General features: G+C 51.9%; 2 protein-coding genes across 2 annotated transcripts in view; both read left to right on the forward strand.

Annotated features, from left to right (window-relative positions):
- The first annotated feature begins 1,731 nt into the window (after nucleotides 1–1,731).
- ASCL5 (achaete-scute family bHLH transcription factor 5) lies at nucleotides 1,732–3,686 on the forward strand. Its single transcript, XM_024235842.2, has one exon. The coding sequence runs from the start codon at nucleotides 2,237–2,239 to the stop codon at nucleotides 2,855–2,857; it is 621 nt and encodes a 206-aa protein (XP_024091610.2). The 5' UTR covers nucleotides 1,732–2,236; the 3' UTR covers nucleotides 2,858–3,686.
- Nucleotides 3,687–5,095: 1,409 nt separating this feature from the next.
- The window catches only part of CACNA1S (calcium voltage-gated channel subunit alpha1 S), a 73,015-nt gene continuing 50,124 nt past the window's right edge, over nucleotides 5,096–27,986 (forward strand). Inside the window, exons 1-5 of the mRNA XM_054523477.1 lie at nucleotides 5,096–5,455; nucleotides 7,342–7,447; nucleotides 23,537–23,676; nucleotides 25,440–25,582; nucleotides 25,762–25,914. Of these exons, the coding sequence (XP_054379452.1) occupies nucleotides 5,283–5,455; nucleotides 7,342–7,447; nucleotides 23,537–23,676; nucleotides 25,440–25,582; nucleotides 25,762–25,914 (715 nt within the window). The 5' untranslated portion in view covers nucleotides 5,096–5,282. The remainder of the gene's footprint in view (nucleotides 5,456–7,341; nucleotides 7,448–23,536; nucleotides 23,677–25,439; nucleotides 25,583–25,761; nucleotides 25,915–27,986) is intronic.

The following is a 27,986-nucleotide window of genomic DNA, read 5'->3' on the forward strand; positions in this document are numbered from 1 at the left end:
AGTTCCAGAGAAGACTGACCTGATAGATCTGAGGGTCTGTTTGGGAGACATTTTCTAGAACCTTCTCTTGAAAGCAACGGGGAGGCTTTGAAGGCCATTGAGAAGGGGAGGGATATGTGAATTTGTCCTGAATTCTCAGACATTTGGTTTCACTCTTTTTTTTTTTTTTTTTTTTAAATGGAGTCTTGCTCTGTCATCCAGGCTGGAATGCAGTGGCATGATCTTGGTTCACTGCAATCTCCACCTCCCAGGTTCAGGCGATTCTTCTGTCTCAGCCTCCCAATTAGCTGGAATTACAGGCGCCCACCATCCCACCTGGCTAGTTTTTGTATTTTTAGTAGAGACAGGGTTTCATCATGTTGGCCAGGCTGGACTCGAACTCCTGTCTTCAAGTGATCCGCCCACCTCAGCCTCCCAAAGTGCTGGACTACAGGTGTGAGCCACCATGCCCGGCCTGGTTTCACTTTTGAGAGCACATCTAAGTCTCCATGATGCTTAGAATCATTGTTGATTTTTCTTGGTCCTCATTTAGTGTGGAGGACAAAGCTAGCTGGAAACAGACTCAGGGCCTGCAAAAAGGACAGAGGTGAGAGGGTGCAGGAGGAGACATTCTCAGGAATCTGAGTCTGCCACGACCTCCTCCTGTCAGGGAGAGAGCTAGCTCCTTTCTGTCTCTTGGAGAGGCCATGCCCAGTGGCCAAGGTGTCATGCTGCCCATCACTCACTCACTCGCTAAGTCCTGAGCATCTTTTATGAAGAGGGAAAAAATAATAGAATAGTGTGATAAGTGCTAAGATGGCACTTATGGGACACTGTAGACACACACAAAAGGGGGGAGTGCGATCAGAGAGGTTTCCTAGACAAAATGGCACCTAACTTGGATCTGATAACCATATGCAATGAAGCTTGGTGGCACCTAAACTCAACACACACCAATTATTTCTGAAATAACAGCTTCCTAAAGCCTATGAAAGGCTACGTGTAATCAGTCCCACCCTGACAAACCCAGCTTTCTGCCTAATCCTCTCTCTGTTATTCCACATGTATTTGTGGAGCATCTAATACTCAACAGGGGCTGGGCTAGGCTCAGGGCATACAGGTGAAAGAATAGACGCCTCCATTAGGTGCCATGGAGAAACTCAGGGTGGGGTGAGAGGGTGTATCCCAGACCACAGGGACTGGGGCAGGGAAGGCTTTGATGACTGTCTCTGCCAGACAGAGGGCTTTGAATGGACCAGCAACACCTACCTTGTTATCAAAGAGGCATTCCTTTCCATAAAGAGTTGGCTTCCCTCGTTGGCTGATGGCTGCTGCTGCTAATTCAATAAGCAGTCTCAGACCCACTGCTAGATGTAAGACCCTGGAAGGGATCAGTGATGAGACTTAATCCCCCACTCTCAAGGGACATGACAAAATTGGGCATTTTTATAAGCTATGCCGTTTAGGAGGTGTTTTTTGCATATATTTTTTCACAGTTGATTCTCATATCTTATTAATTTCCTGTCAAGGATGTTTCCCTTGCCCTTCCGTTATGGAAACCACGACTCAAAGTGGTCACCCGACTATTAAGGGGTGGGCACAAGATTTTAACCCAGATCTGTGCCCCTTCAGTAGCCAACCGCCTCTCCTCATGAGGCTTACAATCCCGTTTGCGGGTGGGGATGATACGAAGAAGCCCATAATACAGGCCTTTCCTAACTGATATGTTCACTCTCCTCTCCTCTTCTTTAGAAATGTTCCCGGGGACTCCCTCCACTGAGCTGGCGCACTCCTAACAGCAGCCAACAGTTTGGGGACCCCGGACAGCCCGGGGATCCCGAAGGCCGTGAGCACCAAGGACCAGGCGCTGGGGTGGGGGTGGAGGACATGGAGCCCGTGGTTTAGGCCTGAGGTGCCCATGCTGGGCGGCAGGAGGAGGCAGGGAGCGCGGGTCTGTGGCCATGCCCATGGGTGCTGCGGAACGGGGTGCGGGCCCTCAGAGTTCCGCGGCGCCATGGGCTGGCTCTGAGAAGGCGTGCATCGACCCCCTGAGAGGGGCCACACTTGTCTAGGGCGATGGCTCTTGTTAGGGAGTCATTGGAAGCCACCCTAAAGGGCGAAAAGAGGCCCTAGCAAGTCCTGGTACCCAGAAGCTGCTGCTAGCGATGTGACTTGCCCCAGTGGTGGAGACCGTGCAGACCCCAAGCCGGAGCCATTCGGTGGGGGCCTCGCTCTGGGTCCAGCTCCACGCGGCACCATGAACAATAACTTCTGCCGGGCTCTGGTGGACCGGAGGCCTCTGGGGCCCCCCAGCTGCATGCAGCTGGGCGTCGTGCCCCCTCCCCGGCAGGCGCCCCTGCCCGCCGCCGAGCCCCTGGGCAACGTGCCCTTCCTGCTGTACCCGGGCCCAGCAGAGCCGCCCTACTACGACGCCTATGCGGGGGTGTTCCCCTACGTGCCCTTCCCCGGCGCCTTCGGGGTCTACGAATACCCCTTCGAGCCAGCCTTCATCCAGAAGCGCAACGAGCGCGAGCGGCAGCGCGTCAAGTGCGTCAACGAGGGCTACGCGCGCCTCCGCGGCCACCTCCCCGGCGCCCTGGCTGAGAAGCGACTCAGCAAGGTGGAGACGCTGCGCGCCGCCATCCGCTACATAAAGTACCTGCAAGAGCTGCTGAGCTCGGCCCCCGACGGCGCGACGCCCCCCGCTTCCCGCGGCCTTCCGGGCACCCGGCCCTGCCCCGCGCCGCCCGCCGCCCCCCCGCCCGACCGCCCTGGGGACGGCGAGGCCCGGGCGCCCTCCTCCCTGGTGCCGGAGTCATCCGAGTCCTCCTGCTACTCCCCGTCGCCTTTCTTGGAGTCGGAGGAATCCTGCCATTGATCGGGCCTGTGGCCACCCCTGGCTTGGAGGATGATCCGCCGGCCCCGTCCCACTTTCGGGAGCAGCGGGAGGCTGTTGGGTCACCCGCGATGCGCCGCAGGACAGTGACTGTAGGAGGTCCGCGGCACTCCCGTGTCTGCGACACCTTCCCTCCTCCACCAGCTTGGGGCAGAAGTGCAGGGCGGCGGGTGCGATGGGCACGATAGAGACCTAGGAGCTCCGTGGGTGAAGCGAGGGGCGGGGCCTGGGACTGCTCCGGGCGTCCTGCGTCCCCTCCAGGGTGCAGAGGGGCACCCCAGGACGGTCATCCCTGGGTCTGGCTCCCGCTCGGCCTCAGGCGGCTCTGCTCCATCCTTCCTTGCCGCAGGCGCAGCCCAGTCTCTGAGAGTCCCCGGGATGCGAGCCCGACTTTGATCCCTCGGTTACCATGCCACTGCTCTCCACCAGATGGCCTCAAATACTAGCGACTTCTTTGGGAGCACGCTTACTCCTCGAGAAAGGAACCCAGAGGAAGGGATGGGAGGCCAGACTGCTGCCGGCGCTCAGCCCAGACCGAACCTACAGACTCAGCAGAGGCGACCTGTGTGCCCTGGTGGCGTTCTCTGGCTTCCTTGGTGTGTGTGTGGGGCGGGGGGGGGGGGGGGGGGGGGTTTACTCCCTCCTCGCCCCCCCATGAGGTCGTCTAGTTTTGTCCCAGGTTGGGTGGGGACTGTAGTTTTTTTCCCTCAGACTGTAAGCCTTAGGGGAGGGGGGTGTGCATATAGGTACATAGGCACTGTGTTGGCACCAAAGAGCTAAATAAAATGATTGTTGAATTTTCTCATTCCTAGATCATTGTCTACCCTCACCCTTCCTGGTGCCCCTTTCTCATTCCCACCCCCAGCCCAGAGTACTGGCTAGGAGGGTATGTGGGGTTCGCTGTTAGCTCAGCACATTTAAGATTCAGTGTTGTTAGCTCAGGCATTCAATGAATTTTTTTTTTTTTTTTTTTTTTTGAGACAGGTTTTGCTCTGTTGCCCAGGCTGGAGTGCAGTGATTCAATCCCTGCTCACTGCAACCTCCTCCTCCTGGGTTTGAGCAATTATCCTGCCTCAACCTCCAGAGTAGCTGGGATTATAGGTGCACACCACCACACCCGCTAATTTTTGGTATTTTTAGTAGAGTCCAGGTTTCACCATGTTGGCCATGCTGGTCTCAAATTCCTCACCTCAAGTTATCTGCCTACCTTGGCTTCCCAAAGTGGTGGGATTACCGTGGCTATCCTCAATGAACTTTTCTTTTTGAGACAAGGTCTCACTCTGTCTCACTCTGTCATCCAGGCTGGAGTGCAGTGGCCGGATCTTGGCTCATTGCAGCCTCAACCTCCCAGGCTCAACTTATCCTCCCACCTTGGCCTCCCTAGTAGCTGAGACTACAAACACACACCACCATACTCTGCTAATTTTTGTATTTTTTGTAGAGACAGTTTTACCACGTTGCCCCGACTGGTCTTGAAGTCCTGAGCTCAAACCGTTCTCCCACCTCAGCCTCCCAAAGTGTTGGGATTACAGGGGTGAGCCACCATGCCTGGCCTCAGTGAACATTTACAGGGAGCATAGTACGTGTGGGGACTGTGCAAAGAAGGGGCCAGAGTCCCAGAGATAAAGCACACAACCTTTACACCTGTAGGGGTGGGAGGAGGTGGGGAAGAAAGATACACAGCAGACGCTCCACAGTGAGACATGTGCTATGCCAGAGGTGTGCACACTCAGGGTTGTTCTGGGAGCCTTCCAGCCCACTGGAGAGGGGTTTACTGTTTCTCTGACATGGGATTGCTTGGGGGGTGGGTTGAGGGTATGCTTGGGGAGTTTTGGCTGATGGTGCAGACACTGAGATGGGTAGGGGGTGCTGTGGAGCTGTCCTGACTTAGGCTGCCCAGTGCCTTCTCCAGACAATGTCATGGGGCTGAGGAGGGGGAAACCTAATTTTGGCATGAGGGGGCCACTCTGCAGTTTGAGGTTCCATATCCAAGGCTACCCCTTCCTGACCTCTGTTGCCCCAGGCTTGAAACCTTCCATCCTGTCTCCCTTTCCCACTGCCCCTGCACCATCCCAGGCCTGTGTGTAAGTTGTTCCTCCCACCCCCCACCCTCCTCAGGGGACAGATTGGGAAGTCGCTGGCTGGGCTGGGTGGAATGACAGCTGCCTGGCCTCAGGAGCTCAGGCCCGGCAGCAGGGAGCCGAGTGGAGGCTAATTTTACTTGCTGGGAGCGAGGAGAGTAATCCTCCTGCCCCCACTCCTGCCCCCGCCCCCCGGCTGGCTCAGCAGGGCAGGCTCAGCCGACAGCCTCAGCCAGCCCAGTCCCCAAGGCGGGGGCATTGGGGACGCAGGGAAGGGAGAGCACTGGGGTGGGGGAGCAGGAGAAAGCCAGATTCCCAGGGAAGCCATGGAGCCATCCTCACCCCAGGATGAAGGCCTGAGGAAGAAACAGCCCAAGAAGCCGGTTCCTGAGATTCTGCCAAGGCCACCCAGGGCCTTGTTCTGCCTGACCCTAGAGAACCCCCTGAGGAAGGCCTGCATCAGCGTTGTAGAATGGAAATATCCTTCAGGGCCTGGGCCGTGGGGGGAGTGTGCGTCATGAGGGAGGGATTCAGGGGTGATCACAGAGCACAAACTTCCTACAGGAGGGCCAGAGAGGCCTGGCACTTAGACATGGGGCGAACTCACAGAATTGAGTGAGGAGCTGGGGGAAGGAGCCCTTGGCTAAGCAGGAGAGGAGGAGGAGGAAGAGGAGGAAGAGGAGGAGGGTGGGGGAGGAGGAGGAAGAGAAGGAGGAGGAGGAAGAGGAAGAGGAGGACTTGGTGGGGCTTCCTGGGCCTGAGTGGGCCACCCAAGTCCTGGATGACAACCAGAGACGCCTACTGACCACCTATGGGTGGGGCCTGTTTCATGGGGACTGTTCCCAGGTGTGCCCAAATCCACATTATCATGGGGTGCCACTAGGTTTTTGAAGCACCAGCCTCACTTTAGAATAGGATAGGGACCAAAAAAAGATGCGATGGCCTCTTTGAGAAAACTCTCCCTTGTTTGGGTTGGGTGGGGGGTGACAGTGGACAGAGGTGAGCTGAGGGAAGGCTTCCTCTGGCGGCAGGTCCCAGCTGAGGACAGAACCAAGGGGAGAAATGGATCTGAAAGACGCCTGGTCTGAGTTGCTCCAAGACACGGGCCAAACAAGCCTGGTTGTTCTAGCTCAGACGTGCCACCCTGGGGACAGGGACTTTGAAACTCATGCTATGTTTGCATTTGCTCTGGGGGGAAGAATGAGGAAAATATCTGGGTTATTTGGGGAAGGGAGGAAGGAGTGACAGCGAGAAGGGGAGGGCTGTGTCAAGTGGGTCTGAGAGTGAGGGTCGGGCATATTTGAAATATTTCTGAAGAGTTCTGGAAGGCTTGGCTCCTACCAGCTGTTCCCTAGAATGAAGGAGAATGAGGGATAACTGGAAGGACAAGAGAAACATGGGGCAAGTAGAGATAGTTTGGGGTCAGGGTCAGCCCTGTTCCCCTCACCCGCTCTAGGCCAGGCGGTGGATCGCCCACATCAAATCCTCCTAGGCCCTCCCTCCTTGCCTCTCTTCTGCAATCGGGTTTACTCTGTGGGTTCTTCCTCTCCTCCATCCTCTGCTCCTCTGCGCCTTCCCCTCTCGTAGCCTCCTGCCCCTGTGGCCCTCCTCTTTTCTCAAACACTGGAGGTTACTGGGAAGAGAATGGGATTTTTCTGTTAAGCCCATCTACATAATATGCCTCCCCATCTACCCCCAAACAACTCCCTCGCTTCCTCCCTTGCTTTCTCTAGCTCTTTCCACACTTGCTGCCTAATGGGCCAGAAAGTCGAGAAAGCCATGGGCCTGGGGTACCCTCTGGAAATGGCTGTGGCGGGGTGGGTGTGTCTGGGAGGGGTGAGGTGTGACGGGTGTGAGCACGTGCACACCAGCATGCGCACATGGCTCTGGAAATTCAGCGTTCATCTCTCCATCCCTCGTTCCCAGTCCTACTCAGTGAGTTCTCAACCTTACCCTGCATCAACCCTTACCCTCCCGTGCCATTTATCTGGGTAAGCCTCTGTGCATTGGCCAGAATCTGCAAAAGTCATGGCTCCTTGGGAGCAGGCAAGGGCATGGACAGGCACTGAGAGTGGAGCAGTGTGAAGACTCCCTAGGCCTTAAAGCTGAGGAGTCCTCAGCCAGGGACCAGACCTTTGCCATTCCAAGGAGTCTACATGAAAGTGACTTGTTCCTGAGGAGAGGGAGCCAGATGTCAAGGCAGGAACCTAGTCCTCACTGTACCCTGCAGGGGCTCAGGGAAGGAGCAGCATGGGCGAGTGTCCATGAGCCTGTCCACCAGCCCGGCATCAGAGTCACAGTCCAGACTGACCCTCAGCGCCCTCTTCCCCTTAACCCTGTAAGTCCCTTGCCTCACTCGAGGGCTCTCCTTAACCCTGGCTCCAGGCCCTTCGAGACGATCATCTTGCTCACCATCTTTGCCAACTGTGTGGCCCTGGCTGTGTACCTGCCCATGCCGGAAGATGACAACAACTCTCTGAACCTCGGCCTGGTAAGATTGGCCCTTCCATCTCCCTTCCTGCGAGCCTGCAGCCCCAGGCTTGGGGAGGCCCCCTTGGTGGACTCTGTTCTTGGGGATGGTGCTGGTGGTTCAACTCCCTGACAATGCAGGCCCTGCATCCCCAGCCACCTGCAGGGCTGGCTGAGTGGCTCAATGGGTTTCCAGGGTCAACCTGCTTATTCCAGATTCTGTGATATTGTCAGCCAGCACAGAGCACGCACTCATTGGTCCCAGGCACTGTGCTAATACCTGATGAGAGTAAACTCATTTAATCCTCACAACCAACTCGTAAAGTGGTTCCATTTGACAGATGTGGAAACTGAGGCTTAGTAAGGTCAGCTAGCGAGCCACAGAGGTTGAATGCTAATTTCTCTTCCCCAGATGTAATTCATAAGAAACTTGTGTCCACTAAGTTTGCCTTCATGGGAGAGTTTTATCCAGGAATCTGAAGCAAGAACATGTTTTAGAGTTCTATAATACCACTATCTCTTCACCCCTTCATCAGTAACACATACCTGGAACCATAAAATGCCAGGGCTGGAAGGGATATTAAAAAATTAGGCTGTCCTACCTCCTCCCCACCTCATTCTGTTTTATGGATGAGAAAACTGAGACCTAGAGTGGTTCAGGGACTTACTTACTCAATAGCTAATTAATAATAAAAACGGTTAGCATTTAGTAAGTGCTTATTAAATGCCAGGATTTGTGCTAAATATTTTACATTATTGTATTATTTAATCCCTATAACTACTCCTGTGGGGTAAGTAACATTATCAGACCCATTTAAAAGACAAAGGAGACTGATATTCAGAGAGTTTAGGTACATTACCCAGGGTCACCCCACATCTAAGTCTTGCGGTAGGGCCTCCAGCTTGGTCTCTCTGATTTTAGAACCTCTTTTTTTTTTTTTTTTTTTTTTTTTTTGAGACAGAGTCTCACTCTGTTGCCCAGGCTGTGTGATCTCGGCTCACTGCAACCTCCGCCTCCTGGGTTCAAGTGATTCTCTTGCCTCAGCCTCCCAAGTAGCTGGGATTACAGGCTCCTGCCACCATGCCCAGATAATTTTCATATTTTTAGTGGAGATGGGGTTTTGCCATGTAGGCCAGGCTGGCCTCAAACTCCTGACCTCAGGTGATCCACCCATCTCGGCCTCCCAAAGTGCTGTGATTATAAGCGTGAACCACCACACCTAGCCAGAACCTGCTCTTGTACAGGCTGTGTTGCCAAGGTAGTGGGTGAGGGCAGAAAGACTTCTAGAGGAAGCCCTCTTAGAAACAGTGGCCTCAGGCTCCCTAGGGGACAGGACAATGGAGCCACCTTTTCAACAGGGCTTTTTTCCTACACTGAAACTGCAGGGCCCCGGAGGGAGGAGGCATATTTGCATGTGTCCAGGGCCTGACACATCTCTGCCTTTCCTTTATGCTGGTTTCCATGGGAATCTATCTTGAGCTGATGGGAAGCTAGGATTCTAAATGTGTGCTTGCTATGAGGGGAAAACACTCTGAGCTCCCGAGTGTGGAAGGAGAGTGGGATTAAATGTTGGCAGGGCCAATGCCACCTTTGCCAGCAAGGAAGGCATTTCTTAAAGTCTGGGCATTCTACACCATAGGGTTAGTCTCCATGTCCCTGAATGCAGGGAGAGGTCTGGGTCTGCCCCATCCTTCAGGATTTCATATTTTTGGGCCTCAGTTCCTTGTGACATTGACTACTTTTGCAAAAAAACTCTGCCCCACCTTGGAGGATATTAAATTACACCTTTGCTGGATGCAGTGACTCACGTCTGTAATCCCAGCACTTTGAGAGGCTGAGACGTGAAGATCGCTTGCATCCAGGAGTTCGAGACCAGCCTGGGCAACATGGAGAGACTCCCGTCTCTACAAAAATTAAATTAGCCAGGCCTGGTGGTGCATACCTCTCGTTCCATCTACTTGGGAGGCTAAAGTGGGAGGATTGCTTGAGCCCGGGAGGTCGAGGCTGCAGTGAGCCAAGATCATGCCACTGCACTCCAGCCCGAGTGACACAGTGAGACCCTGTCTCAAAAAAAAAACAACAAAAAAATACATCTTAATGGTTATGTCATCTTCCATCTTGAAACAAAATTGGCTCCCTTAACTGTTTCACGTGGTCCTGTGTGTGTTTTTCTTTAGTTTGTGGGCTGGAGTTGCAAAACCTTGGGTTAGGCCTAGAGTTCTTAGAGACAGTATTATGAGTTCCCTGGAAGTTGGAAACCTAATCAGAAATGTTTCCAAAGCAGCCAATGCCACCTGGCATGTCAGAGCTCTATGGGAAATGAATGTTCAGTGAGGACTCCTAATCTGACCCCTTAATTGTGAAGCCCAGAGAAAGTCGGTGATATCCAAGGTCGCTCAGCCAGTTTCAAGCTCAGGGGTCCTCACTGTTCATGTCCACAAAACCCAGCAAGAGGGAGATGAGAGGAGTCAGAGTAGAAAGGGGCAGTAGGCACTCTCTCTCTTGCCCTATTGGCTGCTTTGTAGGTAGCAGAGAAGGGTTGGGGTCTTTCCAGTCATCCAGAATAACCCGTAGCTTTCAAGAAAGAAGGCCTAAGGTTTAATTATTCATGAACTGTCTCATTCATTTAACGAATGTATCTTTAGTGTCTATCACATCCCTGGCACATACTGGGGATATGACTGTGAACCAAATAGACACAGTTCTCATCTTCACAGAGCTTCATTACATGGATTAAACAAGTAAATATAATAAAACCAATTAAACAGGTAGTTAAAATGAAATGGGAAAGGCTCAAGGTTTGGAGACATTATGGTAGCATATTGACAGAGAACCTAAGCTAGTCTTGAGATCAGGAAGGCTTCCCCAAGGATGGGATGTTTAACCTGAGACCTAAAGGTTGAGGACAGGGACAGCTCACACAAATGCCACCTAAGCAGTCCCAGAGGACCCCCACTCAGAAGGGCCCCACATTTGGGGTTGAATGCTCTGTGGTCAAAGTATTGAAATTTTAATTAATTTTATCTTTGAATTTATGATTTGTAAGTGAAGTCCATTGGGACAATGGCACATGCACCTCAAGCTTGGAACCTTGGCTCACACAAGGTCCTGACTTCTGCCATCTCCCTGCCTCTAAAGAGGGACTCTCAGCTTGATGTTTTGCCCTCTGAGGTCCTGGGCCACTTGGCAGAGGCCTGAGTGGGAGAATGGGGAAGGACATGGCTCTGGTTGTCTCTACCACAGGCTGACAGTGCTGCAGTCCATTCAGTAAATGACCTATGAGGTTGAGCCTCCAAGGCCCTCCCCGATTCTGGGTAGTTATTGTCTCCCAGGAAGCAGAGATTGCAACATCCTTGGGTGCTGGATGTCCACTACGGGTTGAGATGGTGGATCTGAGTGAAGGGGAGATGCCTGGCTCCACACCTCCACCTCTGGCCAGGGCACAGGATGTCGGGCTGTGGGATGGTGAGGGTGGAGGGGGAAGATTAGGAGGAGGTTCTTATGACAGTCTGCACTTGCCCTGCACAACACCGAACAGCAATCAAAAGACACCACGGTAGGTTGAGAAAGGGGCTGAAAGAAAGGGAAAAGCTTTATATTTAATACCTTCATCAGCACTTATTTCCTACTGTTTGAACATGGGGGCCCACATTTTCACTTGTACTGGGCCCCTCATTATGTAGCCTGCAGTAAAGGAGTGCATTGTAGAGGCCAAGCAGGAGAGGGGACTCTGGGCAGAGGAAGCCACGTAGACAAAGGGCTGGAGGCAAGAGACGAAGAGGTCAGGTGGGGATTTAGAAAAATCTCTCAGGCCCCATGTGGAGCATGGATTGGGGTGACATGGGGTGGGATGGGAAGCAGGGAAGGGGGAAGGGAGCCCAGGGAAGTCATCCAGGCAGGAAACAGGGGAGGCTGGGCCAAGGCACTGGCGATGGTAAAGATGGCTGTGAGGTGACCTTAAGAAAGACCTGCCAGGTGGAATCCATGGTGAGGACTGGAGGTGGGGATGGAGGCGTGGGGGAGGGGGAGGATGACACTTGGGGGTCAGAAAGGGACAGAGCAGATGGCAGTATCACTTACCAAGACTGCAGGTGGGGGTAGGGAGGAAGAAGGTGGTGAGTTCGACTTCAGATGTGTGGAGATACAGGTGCCTGTGTCCACTGACGGGTAATTGGATTTGTAAGTCCAAGCACTTTGACAGAGGTTTCCTCACTTTGGCACATGCCAAACTGGCTGAGTGGGGCAGGGGCGGGGATGGTTGTGGGCAAGAAGGGCTTCCCTCAGTTGCCGTGTGTGCGAGCAGAGTTGGGGATGTGACTGCTGTCTGTGGGAATAGGCTCCCTTGGCAGTGTCCCTCCATATTCCTTCTGCCAGCGTTGGCTGAGGGTAATAGACTTGGGGCCTGGGTTTCCTGGGGCTAGAGGTACCCCTCTGACTCTGCCTGCTCTGTGTCAGTGGGAAATCCCAGGATCCTCCCTGAACAGAAGAGGAAACTGAGGCCCAGAAGGAGCAAGGAGTCCTGGGAATGAATATGCAGCGGGTCAGATGGTGGCAAGAGGAGGATCCAGGATGCTGACGTCCTGGCCAACCGTGGGATGTCACAGTGGCACGGGCCTCTGAAATCAGCCCATTATGGCATGGTGGTTATAAAAATGGGTTCTGGAGCTAGAACCTGCTTTGAGCCTAGGCCCACTCACGTATTAGCTGTGTGATCTTAGACAAGTTATGTAACCTTTCTGTTTCCTCAGTTTCCTCCTTTATAAAATGGGGATAATATTGTATACTTGAGAGAAGTAACTGGATGAGTGAAGACCTTCTAAGTTGTAGTGCTTTGTCTATCAACAGAAGGAACTTTGATCATGCAGACCCCACAGAGCAGGCTCACCAGCCAAAATGCCTGTAGTTACAGAAACCCTCAGGTTGTTCTAGATTCAAAGGGTCTAACCCCCAACAGTTATGCCAAAGGATTATTTCAGGTAAAGAATTCCTCTTCACCCTGCCCATCGTCTGTCCCTGATTTCTCTTTAACTCTGTGTCTTCTCTCCTTGAAACCTCTAACTTTTCTTAATGGCTTTCCTGATCACCCCTCCCCAGTCCTCCAGCAAATCAGCAGCAGCAGCAGCAACAATGACATTCGATATTTGTCGATTACTTGCATATTGTCAGTCACTGTTCTAATGCCTTATATGTGTTATCACACTGAATGCCCATGAGGCAGGTACTTTTATTTTTCTCATTTGTACAGAGGAGTAAACTGCAGCGCAGAGAGTTTAGATCACTGCACACGCCCAGGTGGCTCTGTGGGCAGGCCTACATCCTTTATTGGGCAGGGTTACCATTCCAGCCTAGGCCAGGCTGAGGGGACCAATGTGGAAAAGCAAAAACAATGATCAGACTTACTAATTGTTGGGCAGACATGATAAACTGATTGCTTTTGCTACATTATCTCATTTCACCCTCAAAGCAATCCTATGTCAAAGTATGATGTTCAAAAAGTGAAAACACAACTGTGAGTAAAATATCGAAGGAACACATATCAAAGATTAGTTCAACTCAAAAGAGAACAAGCAGGCGTGTGAAGCTGGGTTAAAGGGATTTGGAGGAGCAGAAGTTATGATACCGGAGAAAGAATGATGGAATAGGATTGCTAGGTTAGATACCAAGCTGGTTAATGTCCTACAGGGCAATAAAACTCTAACCATTGGGGTTATCTTCCTATCAGGCAGAGTTCATTTGCATCTCTAGAGGACAGAATAGTGAGAGCTAAACAAAGTTACATTCCCTCCTAGGTCAGCGGTTTTCAAGGGATTGGGGAGGGGAAGTAGTTCTGCCCCAGAGGACATTTGGCAACAACTGGAATTGTGAGGGGGAGGGGCAGGGGTGGAGACGTGTCCTACTAGCATCTAGTGGGGTAGAGGCAGGGGCCCTGCAATGCACAGGACAGGCCCTCTCCCACCAAGAAAGAAGTATCCAGACCAAAATATCATTAGGGCTGAGGTTGAGAAACCCTGACCTGGATAATTCGATAATCCTTGGCCAGGCCTGTTATAAAATGCTCCAACATGATATTACAAAGATATGGCATCCTTTTTTTGCTTTATTTCCAAGTTCTGGATAATTTAGATTTTTCTTAAGTAGATGGTGCCTGCTCTCCTCGAGGGCAGGGCAGGGCAGGGCCTGACAAGATCTGCAAGATGGCTGCCCATTTGGCCCCTCCTGGGCTGCAGGGCGGCTGCCCACCCCTCAGGCATCAGCCGGCTCCACCAGGCTCCTGTTGCATTCCTGGGGTTCAAGTTGCTGCAGCGTCCTCCACAAGGCTGGAGCCTAAGCCTCTGGCAGCCAGGGCGTTTGTCTTTTTATAGGGTCTGGAATGCGCTCGCCAACTCTTGTGGCCAGCAGCCCATTCTCCTCGCCATCTGGGGAGGCTGGGGCCTCAGAAGGACCGCAGCTCTGGCCTCACCCCTTAGAGATCCAGGACCTGCAGAGCACAGGGTGGTTTGAGCCTGGGCCACTGTACAGAGAAGTGACAGTGCTCCAAAAGGGTCTGTGGAAATGAATGAAAGCCTGGGTTTTAGACCCACCTGGGAGCCTGCCCTCCCACCGCTGCAAGAACTCAGGTCCCCTTTCAGGGCACTTAGCTTCTCCCCCGACCCATCCCAATCCATGCCCCTTCACACCAGGCACAGGGGCTGCAGACACTGTAATAGCTGAACAACAGAAGCCTTGGAGGAAAACCTTGGAGGAAAGCATTTGCCCAAGCTGTGCTAGCTCCCCGCGGAGTTACAGGAAAGGACGGGCTCTCAAATCAAACCAACCTGCCTCCAATCTAGACTCTGGTTGGCAGCTTCCTAAACTCTCTGAACCTCCATTACCTCATCTGTGAACAACAGACCACAATATCTTTCTTTCTTTCTTTCTTTTTTTTTTGAGACCAAGTCTCACTCTGTCGCCCAGACTGGAGTGCAGTGGCACGACCTCACCTCACTACAACCTCCACTTCCCAGGTTCAAGCAATTCTCCTGTCTCAGCCTCCCGAGTAGCTGGGACTACAGGCGCACGCCACCACACCTGGCTAATTTTTTTGTTTGTTTTTAGTAGAGACGGGGTTTCACCATGTTGGTCAGGCTGGTCCACAATATCTTTCTTTTCAGGACTGTTACATCCATGAGTGGAACAACCTTGTGTCTGACCTGGCACACAGGAGTTGCTCAATAAATGTTCATTCCCTTCCTTCTCTGACCTCCCAGCACTCTCAGCCCACAGCTGAAGTCACACCGAACCCAAGCCTTAGGGGGCAAAGACAGACCCGGGGTGGATTGAGGGCGGGATCTGACAAATGTACCCAGGTGTCCCAGGCATACTGTTTCTTTCTCTCCCCGCTGCCTGGCATGGTGGTTGAGAACATGGAATCTGGAATCAAACTGTCTATACACATCGTGGCTCTGCCTCTTGGTAGCTATGTGATCCTGGAGAAATTAATCCCTCTGTGCTTTGGCTTCCTCCTCTGTAAAATGAGATAAGAGTACCTACCTTAGTCGGCTGTCGTCAGAAGCTAGGGAGGATGATGATGGACTGCCCTGCACAGACCGGGATGCGTGTTGGTTCTGGGTATGACTGCGTGTCCACCCTCAGCGGGAGCTGGGCAACACGGAGGAGTTTGTGGTCCTGTTGCTTGCCGATGGAAATGTGTTGGGCCCTCCTTTTCAACTGGTTCCTCTGTTGGGCCCAACGGTTGGGAGTAGGAGACAGTATCCCAGGCTGACGAGGGCCTGCCCCTTACCTTGGGCACCTCGTTGTTTTCGGCCTGTACCCTTCCCTGCCTTTGCCCTCCCAGTCGTCATATGTGGGAAGCCCGTCTCAGTTCCTGTGACCTATTCAGCTTGAACCAAGGAAGGGTGTCTGGCCTCTGCTGTGACACTGGGATCCGAGGCCTTTCCCTGCCCAGTCTGGAGCCTGCCCCACACTGCACCAGGCACTGGACTCCAGGACCCCCTCCTCCCCCTTTCTTGTCTTCAGGTCACGCCACCCTGTGCTGTATCCAGCACCACAGAAACCTCAGTGTTCGTCCTCCGCTGGGCTCGGAGGCACAAGGAAGCCTTGGGGTGTGGTGAAAGACTGTTCTTATCTAGAGTTTACTCCCAGGCCAGGGGACTACCGTCTTCTTCACACACATCCTTGAAAGAGGAAGCCCCTTTGGGGCAGAGAGGTGAGGGTTTCATCTCAACGTAGGCTGGTGGAGGAGGGGGGATGCTTTTTCTTTTCTTCTTGTTCTTTTTTTTTTTTTTTTTTTGGACTTGTTAGGAGTTAATGTTGCAAAGAGTAGTTTACATCTTCACTTTCTGAAGACACTTGAATTGAGGACCAATGTAGCTGTCATGGCAAGGGCCATCGGGGCTGGCCACCTCACACCCACCATCCTCCCATGGGGCTCCAAGACCTGAGACACAAGGCAGCAACCTGCCCAGATCCCCCTGTTCATCCTGCACGCTCCCAAGGTTGGTCCATGCCAGCACAAACTTTGGGCATCAGACATCAGAAGGTCTGTGTGCCTCAGCCCTGAAAGGTGTGGGTCTCTCTCACCCTCTCCTGCACCTGGGAGCAGATGCATTACCAGTAGAGGAGGGCCACCTGGCCCTGCCCCAGCCGGGACCCCTGCAGCTCAGGTACAGGTGCCGAGCCCCTGTGTCAAAGTTGCTAAACGTTTTACTTTTGTTCCATCCTAGCTCTTTTTTTCCTCTTCCCTGATTATTGATTTTACAAAAGATACAGCTCAGAAGGCCCTGAAAGTGAGAAGGAGGGGGAAGGAAGATGACTAGTTATGGAGGGTGAGGGTTATTTTTTGTCAAAAGCCTGAGTAGAGTGATCTGGGTTATCTGACACCTTCCGGGATGGAACCCCAGAGAACCCCCTGTGTGGAAAGGTCCCTGGATTTTCCCCAGCCCCCAGCCTCTCCACCTTCAGCCATGTTCATGGCAGAGAAGATAAGAATTTTTAAGAACTTATTATAGCCCATTTCTCACTAGAGAGGAAAACTTATCTGGCTTTGTGGAGAAATTTCCATCTTACACTCATAGTACATGATCTTTACTATATGCTAGGATATCACATTTAAAATGACATTAAAAAAAAGAAAGGTAAAATGCTTGGATGAGCTTGTATTATGACATTAATACTATTGAGAGTATCCGCTTTCTAGGCTAAAGAGATTCATTCATTCTTCTATTCCTGCGTTAGCCCTTTGTAATCTGTGATGATTATTTTTCTTTTTAATACAAAAATGTATACAAATAAAAACTTGAAAAGGCAAAAAAAAAAGAATACTTACCTTATAAAGTTTCAGTGAGGATTAAATGTAAGCATGTGGCCAGAATAGGGCCGGGCGCATAAGCGGGTGCTTATAAAGCTTAGTTATTATTATCCTCATTACCCAAGACAGCACTGGTCTCCCTTTCTCTCCCAGCCTCCTTCACCCTGAGCATGCAGAGCCCTAATGGGACCCTCAGCCCCATTGTCCCTCTGTCTAGTCAGCCCTGGTGTGTCTGGCCCGCCCAGACCTGAGGGAGCTTTGTTCCCTGGTGAGGGAGGTGCTGTACAGGGAAGGGAAGAGGGAACTGGAAGAGGGAAATGAGACCCCTGAGACAGAGGTAGGATGGCAAGGGATACCCATTCCAGTTGCGACTATTTGGGTGAGCGTTCATTGGGCTAAACATAGCCACTTCCCTCACTCCTCAGCAGGTCATCTTCCAAACCTGGAGGCTGAGGTGGTTGTGGAGACGCCAGGGCCCTGGACACCCAGTGTGTGGCGCGGCCATAGAGGCCAGCACATCAGGCCGGCCTACCAGAAACGCTGTTGCTTCAGTCACGGCAGGCAGGGCCTCCTTGCCTTTAGCAGACACCTCATTCCCCTCTAAGTCTCACTTCCCTCCTCTGCGAAACAGGAAAAACAGCACAGCAGGAGCAAACCTCCGTCCACAACTGAGGTGTGCAAGAAATGACTTATTTTTTCCTGTGAACCAACTTTCCGTGGATCCTGAGCGCATATCCCTCTGGGATGGAGAGGGATCACTGCGGCTATTCTGGTGCTTTCAGTTATCCTGCCTGCCTGGGGAATGTGCCCAGGCCCTGGGTCTCAGGCAGTGCGCAGGTGACAGGGTTATAGGTCCCCTGCACCCTTCTTAAGGCAGGAATTGAGGCTGGGTCCTGCTTTCTTGGGGGCCCCAGGGCCTCCTCCCAGATCCTGCCACACCTTCAAACTGTGAGCTCTACCCCTGAGACCTCCCAATGTTGCAGTGATTCTCAGGCTTTGGAAAACAAAAGCCTGGGGCCCTGCCACAAACCCATCCTGAGGCAAGGGGGCCCAGCCCGGCTGTCAGCTTAAGGGAACAAGAAAGTGAGGGAATCCAGGAGGAAAGCAATCATGAATATTGTAAAACTGTCTTCTAATAGTAGCACCTGCCAAGTCTGTGTGGAGAGCTTCCTGTAAGGTTCCTAAGAGGGAGGGGACATTTGAGGATGTCTATCCTCCACCCCAGCCTGAGCTCCCTGCAAGCACCCTGGGCTTCCTCCTCCTCAGGCAAATCCACTTTGCCTCCTTGTAGCACACGTGCCTTAAAGAGTTAACAACAAGTATGAGTCCAGTGCCTCCCTGTCCCAGTGAGATTTGTGCCTGAGCAGGTCACCCTGCCTTGACCCTGAGGAAGGAGACTTTCAGGCCCAGGCGACAGGCAGTCATGTGGTGGCAGTGCACCTTCCCAGGGAGCCCTTCAACTGCAGCCACTTTGCTGCCTCTGCCAGCCCCTTCCCAGGCCAGCCCAGTAAGGTCTTTTCAGTGAGCTCTGTAGATCCCAGAACCCTCCAGCGGGGCACATGGGGAGCCCGGGAGCCTGGAGTCCTGACCAGGCCACTCTGCTAGGGGTGGGATTGCAGGGGAAGAAGGTGTGGTAGCTGCTGCCTCTGTGGTCCCCGATAGGGAGACTAGAGCTGGGCAGATCCCTTTGGAGGAAAGCCCAACCAGTTCTCATCATCTTCCCACAAAGCCCCATGCGGGCCAGGGGAGGAGAAGAATTCAGGACTGGCTGACCCTTGGAGATAGCAGACTTAGCCTGAAAATAGAGGCAGTGGGAGGGTGAGGGGATGTGCGGTCCCAGCCCTGCTTTTTTCAACCCAAGATTCTGGGAGTGCCTGGCTGCAATGCCCCTGGGAGCAGGTGCAAGGCCTGTGTATCAGGGGTCACACACCAGGCCAACCTCCAGCTAAGTGTGGCCCCAGGGAGCACCAGTTAGAGGCTTGTCTATGGAAGGATGATAATTCCCTTGAAGGGGACATTTAGTAATAAAGGCCCTTGTTGGGGGCTGAGGTAAGGGAGCTCTCACCTCACAAAGTCGGACGGGCTCACTGTCCTCCCCTGAGCTTAGAGATCAGGAGGTCAGGGACAGCCACTGCCCTCCTGCTCTGGGGTCAGGGCCTGAGGTCCAGTGTCTCTTCTTAGGAATGCAGATCCCAAGGCTGCACCTGGTTCGAAGGTGAGCAGAAATTGTGACTTTCCATTGTTCATTTATTCAACAAACATAGCTTGAGAGCCTCCTGTGTGCTGGGCAGGATGATGCATTCTGTAGCAGAGCTTCTCAGATGATCTGTAGGGAAAGACCACAGTTTGTCGTTTTTAATTTCTACTCCATCATGGCCTGATACATGGTCCTACTGCGTGGGTGTACTGCATTGATGACACTGTTCCCTTCGTGTGTGTGCGCCAGCTGGGATTCGCCATGTGACTTTGACAAACCCAGAATGGTCTATAGTCCACCCACATTTGTGGAAGTGGCTGCAGATTGCCATAGAATTTTCCAAATGCTTACTCAATGCCTACACTGACCTCGTCTCAGAGCAATAGCGACGGTGTGCAGCCGCACCTGCTCACAGCCTGCACCTCTAGCAGCAGTGCCCCGGGACACTGGTTCATTTATTCCATCACAGCACTTTCAGGCACTGTTCTAGATGCAGTTGACACAGCAGTGAATAGAGCTAAGTCCCTGCTCTCAATGATGTTATATTCAGGTCAGGAGAGATGGGTCAAATAAATTAACAAATATATAGCGAGTCAAGTTTTGACAACAGCTAAAAAGAAAAACAAATCAGGCTAAGAAGATAGACAGTCGGGGGGTGAGAGCCAGGAAGGTCTCAGTGATAAAGTGACCTTCAAGTTGGGCCCTGAAAGAAAGAAGAAAGTGAGTCATGAGGATATCCTTAGAAGAACATTCCAGGCAGAGAGAACAGCAAGGGCAGAAGCCCTGAGCCCGAAATATTTTCATCTGTGTCGGGGGACCATACACCCCTGGGGGAAGGGCATCAGAATCACCAGTTGGCAGGGCCTTCTCAAGCCATAAAACCTCCCCTCACCCACCACCAGCAGCAACTCCGAGAGGCCTTCTTTGGAGAGTGACCCTGGCCCCCAAGCCCAAATGCTATTACTGACGGGGGAATGTCACCTGTTCTTGGGGCAGAGAAGCTGTGGAGAATCCCCACAGTTAGGAACACATGTGAGGATGACGTGGCCTCAAGGAAGCTGCGATCTGTCAGAAGGCAGCAAAGAGCAGCACAGGGTTATAGGGGACAGTGAGGACACAGAGCTGGTGCTCCCTGTGGGGGGTCAGAGGGTTGTAAGAGGCAAGAGGTCTACTTGGGCAGTGGGCCTCAGGGACACTCTAGGCAGAGGGGCCGGGATGAGCAAAGGTGGAGGCTGGGGCAGCTAGAGAGCTAGGGCACCTGAAAGTCATTCCACATGATTGACGGGGTGGCCAGCAGGCTGGTGGCGAGGCCAGAGGGATCAGCAGGGGTCATGTTATGGAGGATCTTGCATGCCACGGAAACGCATTTGGATTTTTCTGGTTAAGTGTTGTGGAGCCATTGCAGACTTGCAAGCAAGGCAGTAGCTGGGTCTGTATGGAGAAGGGCTCAGGGGAGGAGATGTGGGTGGCGGTGGACCACTGCAGGCAGGGGAGAGCAAGCAAGGGCAGGGGCAGTCCAAGAGGAGGAGCTGGATGCAGGAGACGGAAGGGGTGGAATGGCCTGGACCTGCTGGACGCTGGGACCCGAGGAGAGCAAGAGGGAGGAGGAATCCAGAAAGACCCTGGAGGTTTCTGGCTTGGGCCACTGAGTGCCTTTGGCTGAGACAGGGACACATGAGAAAGAGCAGGTTTATCAGGAGGAGGAGTTCCGTTTCAAACATATTGAGTGTGATGCGGGTCAGAGTCAAGCCCTGGTGACCATCTACAGACATGACATCAAACAACAGCTCTGTGAAAACCAATAGAATATAATGGAAACCAATAGAACACAGTGTAGGCAGAAAACAGACCTTCTCCAAGGGCCCAGGTGTCTCATAAGAATAGCTGTGATGTATTCAGCATTTGGTGCATGCCTGGCAGGGGTAGACACTTACTTACAAGGTGCCATTAATCCTCACCATGACTCTTCAAGGTAGCTCTCATTATCTCAGTTTTACAAATGGGGAAACTGAGGTTCACAGAAGCTTAGGAACTTGCCCAAAGCAGCAGAGCTGGTGAGAACCATCACACCATATATCTCCTGCCTCCCATCTGCCCACGGTGGATGCTGGGGGTGTCACAGGAAATTAGGATGTTTTAGGAAGGTTGGTGACTTTGATCTTGGGGAGACAGCCAGGTCTTACCCAGGGCATCCAGTCCAGAGCTTAATAAATATCTGTGGAATGACTATCCCTCATTTTTCCATGGAAGACTGAGCCCTGGCTGCAGAGGCTGTCAGCCAACCCAGTGTGACATTGATGACATTGTTCCTATGATGCAAGAGTGGACACATCCCTTTTCCCTCTCCTCCGGAACGAGGGCTCATGCTGTGTGCACACACAGGGATTGTATGGTACTGAGTTTTAATTCCAGGCACTCCAGGGTTGGGCTGGAGGGAGTATGGTGGAAAGAGGCAGGCCTTGGAGCTAACAGGCTGAGGAAACTGAGTGACCTCATCTGAAGCCCACAGCCCCCGACAAGCTCTCTCTGAACCAGGCTTCAGCCAGACAGGCAGTGGCAGGTGCAGGCAGTTCTCCGGTGTTCATGGCTGGCCGCCCAGCCTCTGAGCACTGCAACTATTTCAGGTCCTGTTTTCCCTTTCCTCAACCCCACTTCTGTCTATCCCCTTGGGGTTGCAGCAACCTGAAATTGTAAATGCTGCCTTGACTTCACTCTCCTCCCTTACACTTTTTCCTTAATGGTGTGCCTGACTCCCAGGAAACCTGTCCTACAGAGGAGGGGAGCCACCCACCCAATTCCAGGGAGATCCCTCCGTAGTTGCCCTAGCCCGCTCCTCTTGCCAGGGAGGGTGCCAAGACCTCGCTTTGCAGCTCCCCTCCATGGAGCGGCTGCCCCACGATTCCCCACGAGTGCCAAGCACAGTCTCCATCAACAGGCCCTTTCACAGAATGGCATGGCTTTGCATTTTAATCATCATATTACCATTTTCTGGAAGAAGGGGAAAGCTTTGGGATCACAAATTAATAGAAGGAACAAAGGGCAAAATTAAGAAAAACAAGTCTAGCCCTTGTATGTTGCAATTGTCCCTTCTATCTGGAAGGGGAAAATCATGCTTTCAGGAAAATTCTCTGAATGACAAGTTGGAGGTTTCTGGAGCCATATCCACAATAGTGAGCCATTTGGGGACCTCTTCCCTTGCCTCCCACACCTACTCACTTGGAAGTAAAAATAAATTATCTTCCATATCATTAATGGAGTGCCCAGTTCCCCAGTCTGGCTCCGCAGTAAAGGAACTGTGAATATGTGACGCCTCCGCAGTGTGCTGATAGGGTGGGCCCCTGGTCCCAGGAGATGTTTCCATGGGTGTGAGTGTTGGAGACTAATAGTGATGGGGGCTGGGTTGTGGGGGTACAGACCCCCTTGTTGTGTAACTCCAGGGAGCACCAATCAGGATAGATCTGTGTGTGTGTATGTATATATATATATATATATATATTCACACACACCTCCTGGAGCTGTGCCGTGCTGCAGCCTGGCCTAGGCTGCAGGCTGGGCCAGCACCCCCTCGGGAGGCTGTGCTTATCTGGGGAGGCCTGGAGGCCAGTGCTCTTAGAAGCTGCCAAGCCAGGGTTCAGATGGCTGCAAGGAGAGCAGTTTCAGCCTGGAGTCCTGACAAGAGAGACCTGCTTCCTCAGTTAGAAATAGCTCTCACCTGGGCCCAGAAGAGGGGGAAGGGTGACGGGGCCAAGGATAGGGTAACCCAGAGGATCAGGCTATGGGGACAGGGCCTGGAGTGTCAGCAGGGCCTTCTGCATAGTGGGGCTGAGCTGAAACCTCAGCCTCTTACCTGTGCTCCCCACACACGGTGTACCCCACACTCCACTCACCCTGAGTAATAGTGTCACGCCCTTTAAGGGGCTGCCTAAAGGAAGCCAATGTGAGGGCAGGTGGGACGGGCAGGGGACCTTAAAGGAAAATGAAATAAAGAGCAACACTGCCCAGCAAGGGAAGGCATCTGGAGTTCTGAATAATCCACCCCCGTCTCCTACCATCCATCCCCTGCATGGTGAGAGAATAAAAGTGCCAAAACCAGAAACCACCTGGGGACTTTCATTTTGGGTACCTCAGGTCCTTCATTTATTCAACCCGTTCTAATATCTGGAAGTCGAGTAATGAAAAAAAATGGACAAAAATCCCCATGCTTCATGGAGTTTATATTCTAGTGGAGAAGACAGATAATGAACAAGATTTTATATGTATAATATATATATAGATATGGTATTTAAGCTAAGGGTAAGTGCTAAGAAGACTTAAATTAAGCAGAGGAGAGGAAAATGAAATGCTGGAGATGGCTCGCATTACACTTGGTGGCCAGAAAAGGCCTCAGTGAAGGAATTTGGAGTAAAGACCTGTGGAAAGTGAGGGAGTGGCAGTGTGGGGGCATGTCGGTGTGGAGTGGGGGGGTGGGCATTCCATCAGCAAGTGCAAACGTCCTGAGGTGGGCGTGCCTGAGCAATGGCAGGGAAGCCAGCACGGCTGCAGGGAAGAGAGCAAGGGTGCACTCGGAGAGCACAGAGGCATGCTGTAACCACGTCTGCTCCCACAGGAGAAGCTGGAGTATTTCTTCCTCATCGTCTTCTCGATTGAAGCCGCCATGAAGATCATTGCCTATGGCTTCTTATTCCACCAGGACGCTTACCTGCGCAGTGGCTGGAATGTGCTGGACTTCACCATTGTCTTCCTGGGGTGAGAGCTGGGTGTGGGGAGACTGGAGGTCAGACCCTCGCTGAGGACTCTGTGCCCACTGCCACCACCACCAGCATCTTAGAGGTGGGGTGGGACTCCAGCGTCGTGCTAACCACTGCATGGAGCAGCCTCTGTTAGAGGCTGGCCAGGCAAGGGAGCTGTCCATGTTGGTGGAGAGTGGATCATTGCCCCTGACCCTGCCCGCAGGTCAAAATCTCCTTACCCGGCTAGATGCTATAAATTCCATTATCCTCCTCACATCACACAAATTTGGAAATGATATGGATGGTTCCACTGGCCAGCAGTTTCTGGATGTTCATAAGTTTCTCAGCCTCTGTCATTTATTAGTTTATTCCATGGACCTGTATGGAGTACCTGTTATTTGCGTTCACAAAAACCTGTATTAGTTTGCTAGGGCTGCCATAATAACATTCCACAGATTGGGAAGCTGAAACAACAGGAATCTATTTCTCACAGTTCTGGAGCCTGGAAATTCAAGGTCAAGATGCTGGCAGGTTTGGGTTCACACAGTCTCTCCTCTGTGCGTGTGCATCCTTGGTGTCTCTTTGTGTGTCCAGAGTTCCTCTTCTTATAAGGACACCAGGCAAATTGGATGAGGGCCCACGCTAACAACCTCATTTCATCTTAACCACCTCTTTAAAGACCCTGTCTCCAAACACAACTGCATTCTGAGGTGCTGGGGGTTAGGGCTTCAGCCTATGAATTTAGAGGGAACATAACTCTACGCATAGCATTACAGTGAGTAACTACCACGTAATGATAACAATAGCATCTATCAAGCACTTAATATGTGCTTACATGTACTGTCTCATTTAATTCTCGCCACAATCCTGTTTTCCCTCGTTTTATGAATAAGGAAGCTAAAGAACAGAAAAGTCAAGCAACTTGCCCAAGGTCACACAGCTAGCTGGTGGCAGTGCTGGGATTCAAGCCAAAGCAGTCTCGGCTCCAGAGGCTGCATGCTTAACCAGTATGCTGTCCTTCAGTTCCGTAAGAATGGTATTGGTTACCTGCTAACCATCCAGTGCTGCTTTTGGCTTAGTGGGGAAAACAGAAGAATTCTGAAGAATTCTGTGAATCAGCCTCTGCCTTTTACAAACTGCCCTGTTTGGAAGCCAAGACAAATGCATACAGAATAATAGAGTGCAAAAACAGTACCTCACAGCACATTGTTGTTTCTTACACAATGTGTCCCAGGGAGTTCTGCCGTTAGAAGGATTCGGAGGCAAAGGAATTTGAGGTAGACTTCAAAGGATAATGGAAATTTGAGTAAATTAAGAGAGGAAGAGGAGGCCAGTAGGAAAGAAAATAAAGGGCATTATCAAAAAGTGCAGCCAGGAGGAAAAGCACGGAGGGAGAACTTGCTGTGGAGTTTCATCTCTGGGTCGCCACTGAGTATGGTACAGGTAACCTCCAGCCCGTGTTGGGGGTGCTCAGCCCCAGGGCCAGGGACTGCACCTGTGGTACACATACCTTAACCCCGTTCAGCACCCAAAGTGGACCTCACAAGTAGAGCACCATACTCTTTTCACTGAGTATGAACTTGATGTCAGAATCCTTTTAAGTGAAATTCCCCAGATAAGCATGATCAGATCATTTGTTAGTTGATGAACCATATTTGCCGTCTCTCCCCTAGGCCTTTCCACAGGTGCTCAAGCATGGACAGGACACAGGGCCCCAGACCACTGGGGCAGTGGCTTTTCCAACCCCTGGACCCCCTCTCTCCCTCTTCTCCATTCTAGGGTCTTCACTGTGATTCTGGAACAGGTTAACGTCATCCAAAGCCACACAGCCCCAATGAGCAGCAAAGGAGCCGGCTTGGATGTCAAGGCCCTCAGAGCCTTCCGAGTGCTCAGACCCCTCCGGCTGGTGTCGGGGGTGCCTAGTGGGTGGCAGTGTCCCTGCAGACCCCTTTTTCCTCTCCCTTCCTATTCCCTTGTACCCCAGTTCTGGGTCCCCTTCCTACCTTGACATCTCAGGGGCTTCCCAGGATTTATAGGGAGGGAGGGCCATGAGACCAAGCAGAGGTGACTCCTCTTTTCCCCTCCCTGCCTGACTTTACAGGCCTGCAGGTGGTCCTGAACTCCATCTTCAAGGCCATGCTCCCCCTCTTCCACATCGCCCTGCTGGTCCTCTTTATGGTCATCATCTATGCCATCATCGGGCTGGAGCTCTTCAAGGGCAAGATGCACAAGACCTGCTACTTCACTGGCACAGGTGAGCTCCCAGGGAAAGTGGGGCTGTGGGGCAGGGCCTAGGACGGCTCAGAAGGGGGAGCCACCCTACCTGGTGATGGAGCCCGGGGCTCAGCCATTGCCGCCCACATCTGTTGATCTTGAGAATGGGTTTCTCCTGGATAAGGGGGGACTTGGAGGAAGGACAGCTCTACTGGGGTCAGTGAGCCAAGAAAGTGAGCAGGGACCTGGGCCATGGCTTGTTCTGAAACACCCTCACCCCCTACCCCACATACAATGTGGTATCTTCCAGGCTCTCTGGACCTGTGGTAGATGGAGACATAGGCATGGGATAAGCCTGAATTTCTATGTGTAGAAATTCCTGTCGCATAGTTTTAGCTTTAGTCTGAGCTGACCCTCAGAGCAGGCACCCAGAATAGGGTCTGAATGGGACCTCAGAAAAAACACCCAAGAGCCAAATGGAGTCATTTGTTGAGTTTCCAGAAATAACCTACATTGAAGCCCAGATATATTCGAGCTGAAGCAGCAGTTCTGAAACTTTTTGGCCTCAGGACCCCTTTTCTCTCTTATAAATTACTGAGGACCTCAGAGAGCTGTTGTTTTTTATAGGTTTTGATCTGTTGATATTCATGGTATGATAAATGAAAACCGAGGAACATGTCACAATATTAATTTATTAATTCACTTTTAAAGAACAGTAAGAAACCCATGACATGAGAACATAAATAGTATATTTCTAATTAAAAAAACTAGATTTTTCCAAAACCAGTAATATTTGGTGAGAAGAGTGGTGACGCTGTTTTACACTTTTTGTAAATCTCTTCAATGCCTGGCTTGATAGAGGCTGCTGGACTCTCACATCAACTTCTGTGTGTGTGTGCTGCCACATCACACCTCATGTAGCCTCTGGAAAATTCCAGTCTACATTGTTGAGAGAATGAGAGACAGATGGGCAACCAACGTCTTAGCAGTATTGTGAAAATCGTTTTGGTCAGGCCGACACCCTGAAAGAATCTCGGGTCCCACTCTGAAACTGGCTGCTCTACCCTGCCAGCAGCTCGCTGGGGCTTAGCCTCCTCCATAAGCCCTGGCATTGAACTCACCAGAATAAGTGTTCTAGCCTTCAGTGCATCAGAAGATTCTACTCACCTCCTCATGACCACTGACAACAAAGGGACAGTCAACACCAGTCCCAAACCCAACTCACAAGAGTAAACTCTGGTCCAACTTTCAGGGATTATATTCCTAGACCCCTCCCATTTCAGCCTCTTCCCATCACCACCACAATCTACATCCTATCATAAGCATTATCAGGATGGATAGGAGGGGACCTTTGATCACACCTTCAACCCAAATTTGGAGGTCTCACTGGTGTTCTCATGAGATCTTGAGGAATGCTGAGCAGCAGTGCTCAAAAGCCCCTCTCGGATCAGGGCTTCTGACTTCATGGGGTCAGGGCCCCCACAGACCCATCAATGTCCTCTCCTTTCCATCTTCAGAGCATTGCACCTACACGGTAAATAGGTAAATATGGGTAAGGCAGGGTGTTCCAGTTCTGATGAGCCAATCTAATCTCTGAACACAAAAGGAGACTGTAAAACATCCTAAGATAAAAGGAGATGCAGGATGTCATCAGAAGTACAGGATTTTAGAGACAAGAAAGCATCATCCAGGGGAACAAAGGAGAGTGCAGGCTCAGGCCTGGCAGGAACTTCCCCTGAGTGCAGACCCCTGCCCCGTCAGCTGGGTATCTTGTAAAGCTCAGCCCAGTGCTTTTGGAGCTTCTCCAATTTCATCTCCCAGACAGAACTCTCAAGTCAGAACATGTGAGCCCTCCACCTCCAGCCCCACTTCAGCCAGGCAGCTGCCTTCTTTTTTAAAGTTCTGTGGGGACAAATGACACTCAGATTACTCCTCTTTCATGGGTTGCACTGCACAGGACAATTAATCCTAGAAGCCGACCCTGCCATGAGGCCCGGGGCCCAAGACATAATTCCCGATGCCTGTAGCCATCCTCAGCCCAAGGCATTCCTCTTCACTGTCACCATCTGCTCCATGTGAAGCTGTCTTTTGCATTTTCAGCAGAGTGTCTTT

This window comes from Pongo abelii, chromosome 1 (genome assembly GCF_028885655.2).
Source record: "Pongo abelii isolate AG06213 chromosome 1, NHGRI_mPonAbe1-v2.0_pri, whole genome shotgun sequence".
NCBI lineage: Eukaryota > Metazoa > Chordata > Mammalia > Primates > Hominidae > Pongo > Pongo abelii.

What these genes read in the sequence shown, in the direction of transcription:
- ASCL5 (XM_024235842.2), top strand. Translation starts at nt 2,237, where the DNA reads ATGAACAATAACTTCTGCCGGGCTCTGGTGGACCGGAGGCCTCTGGGG.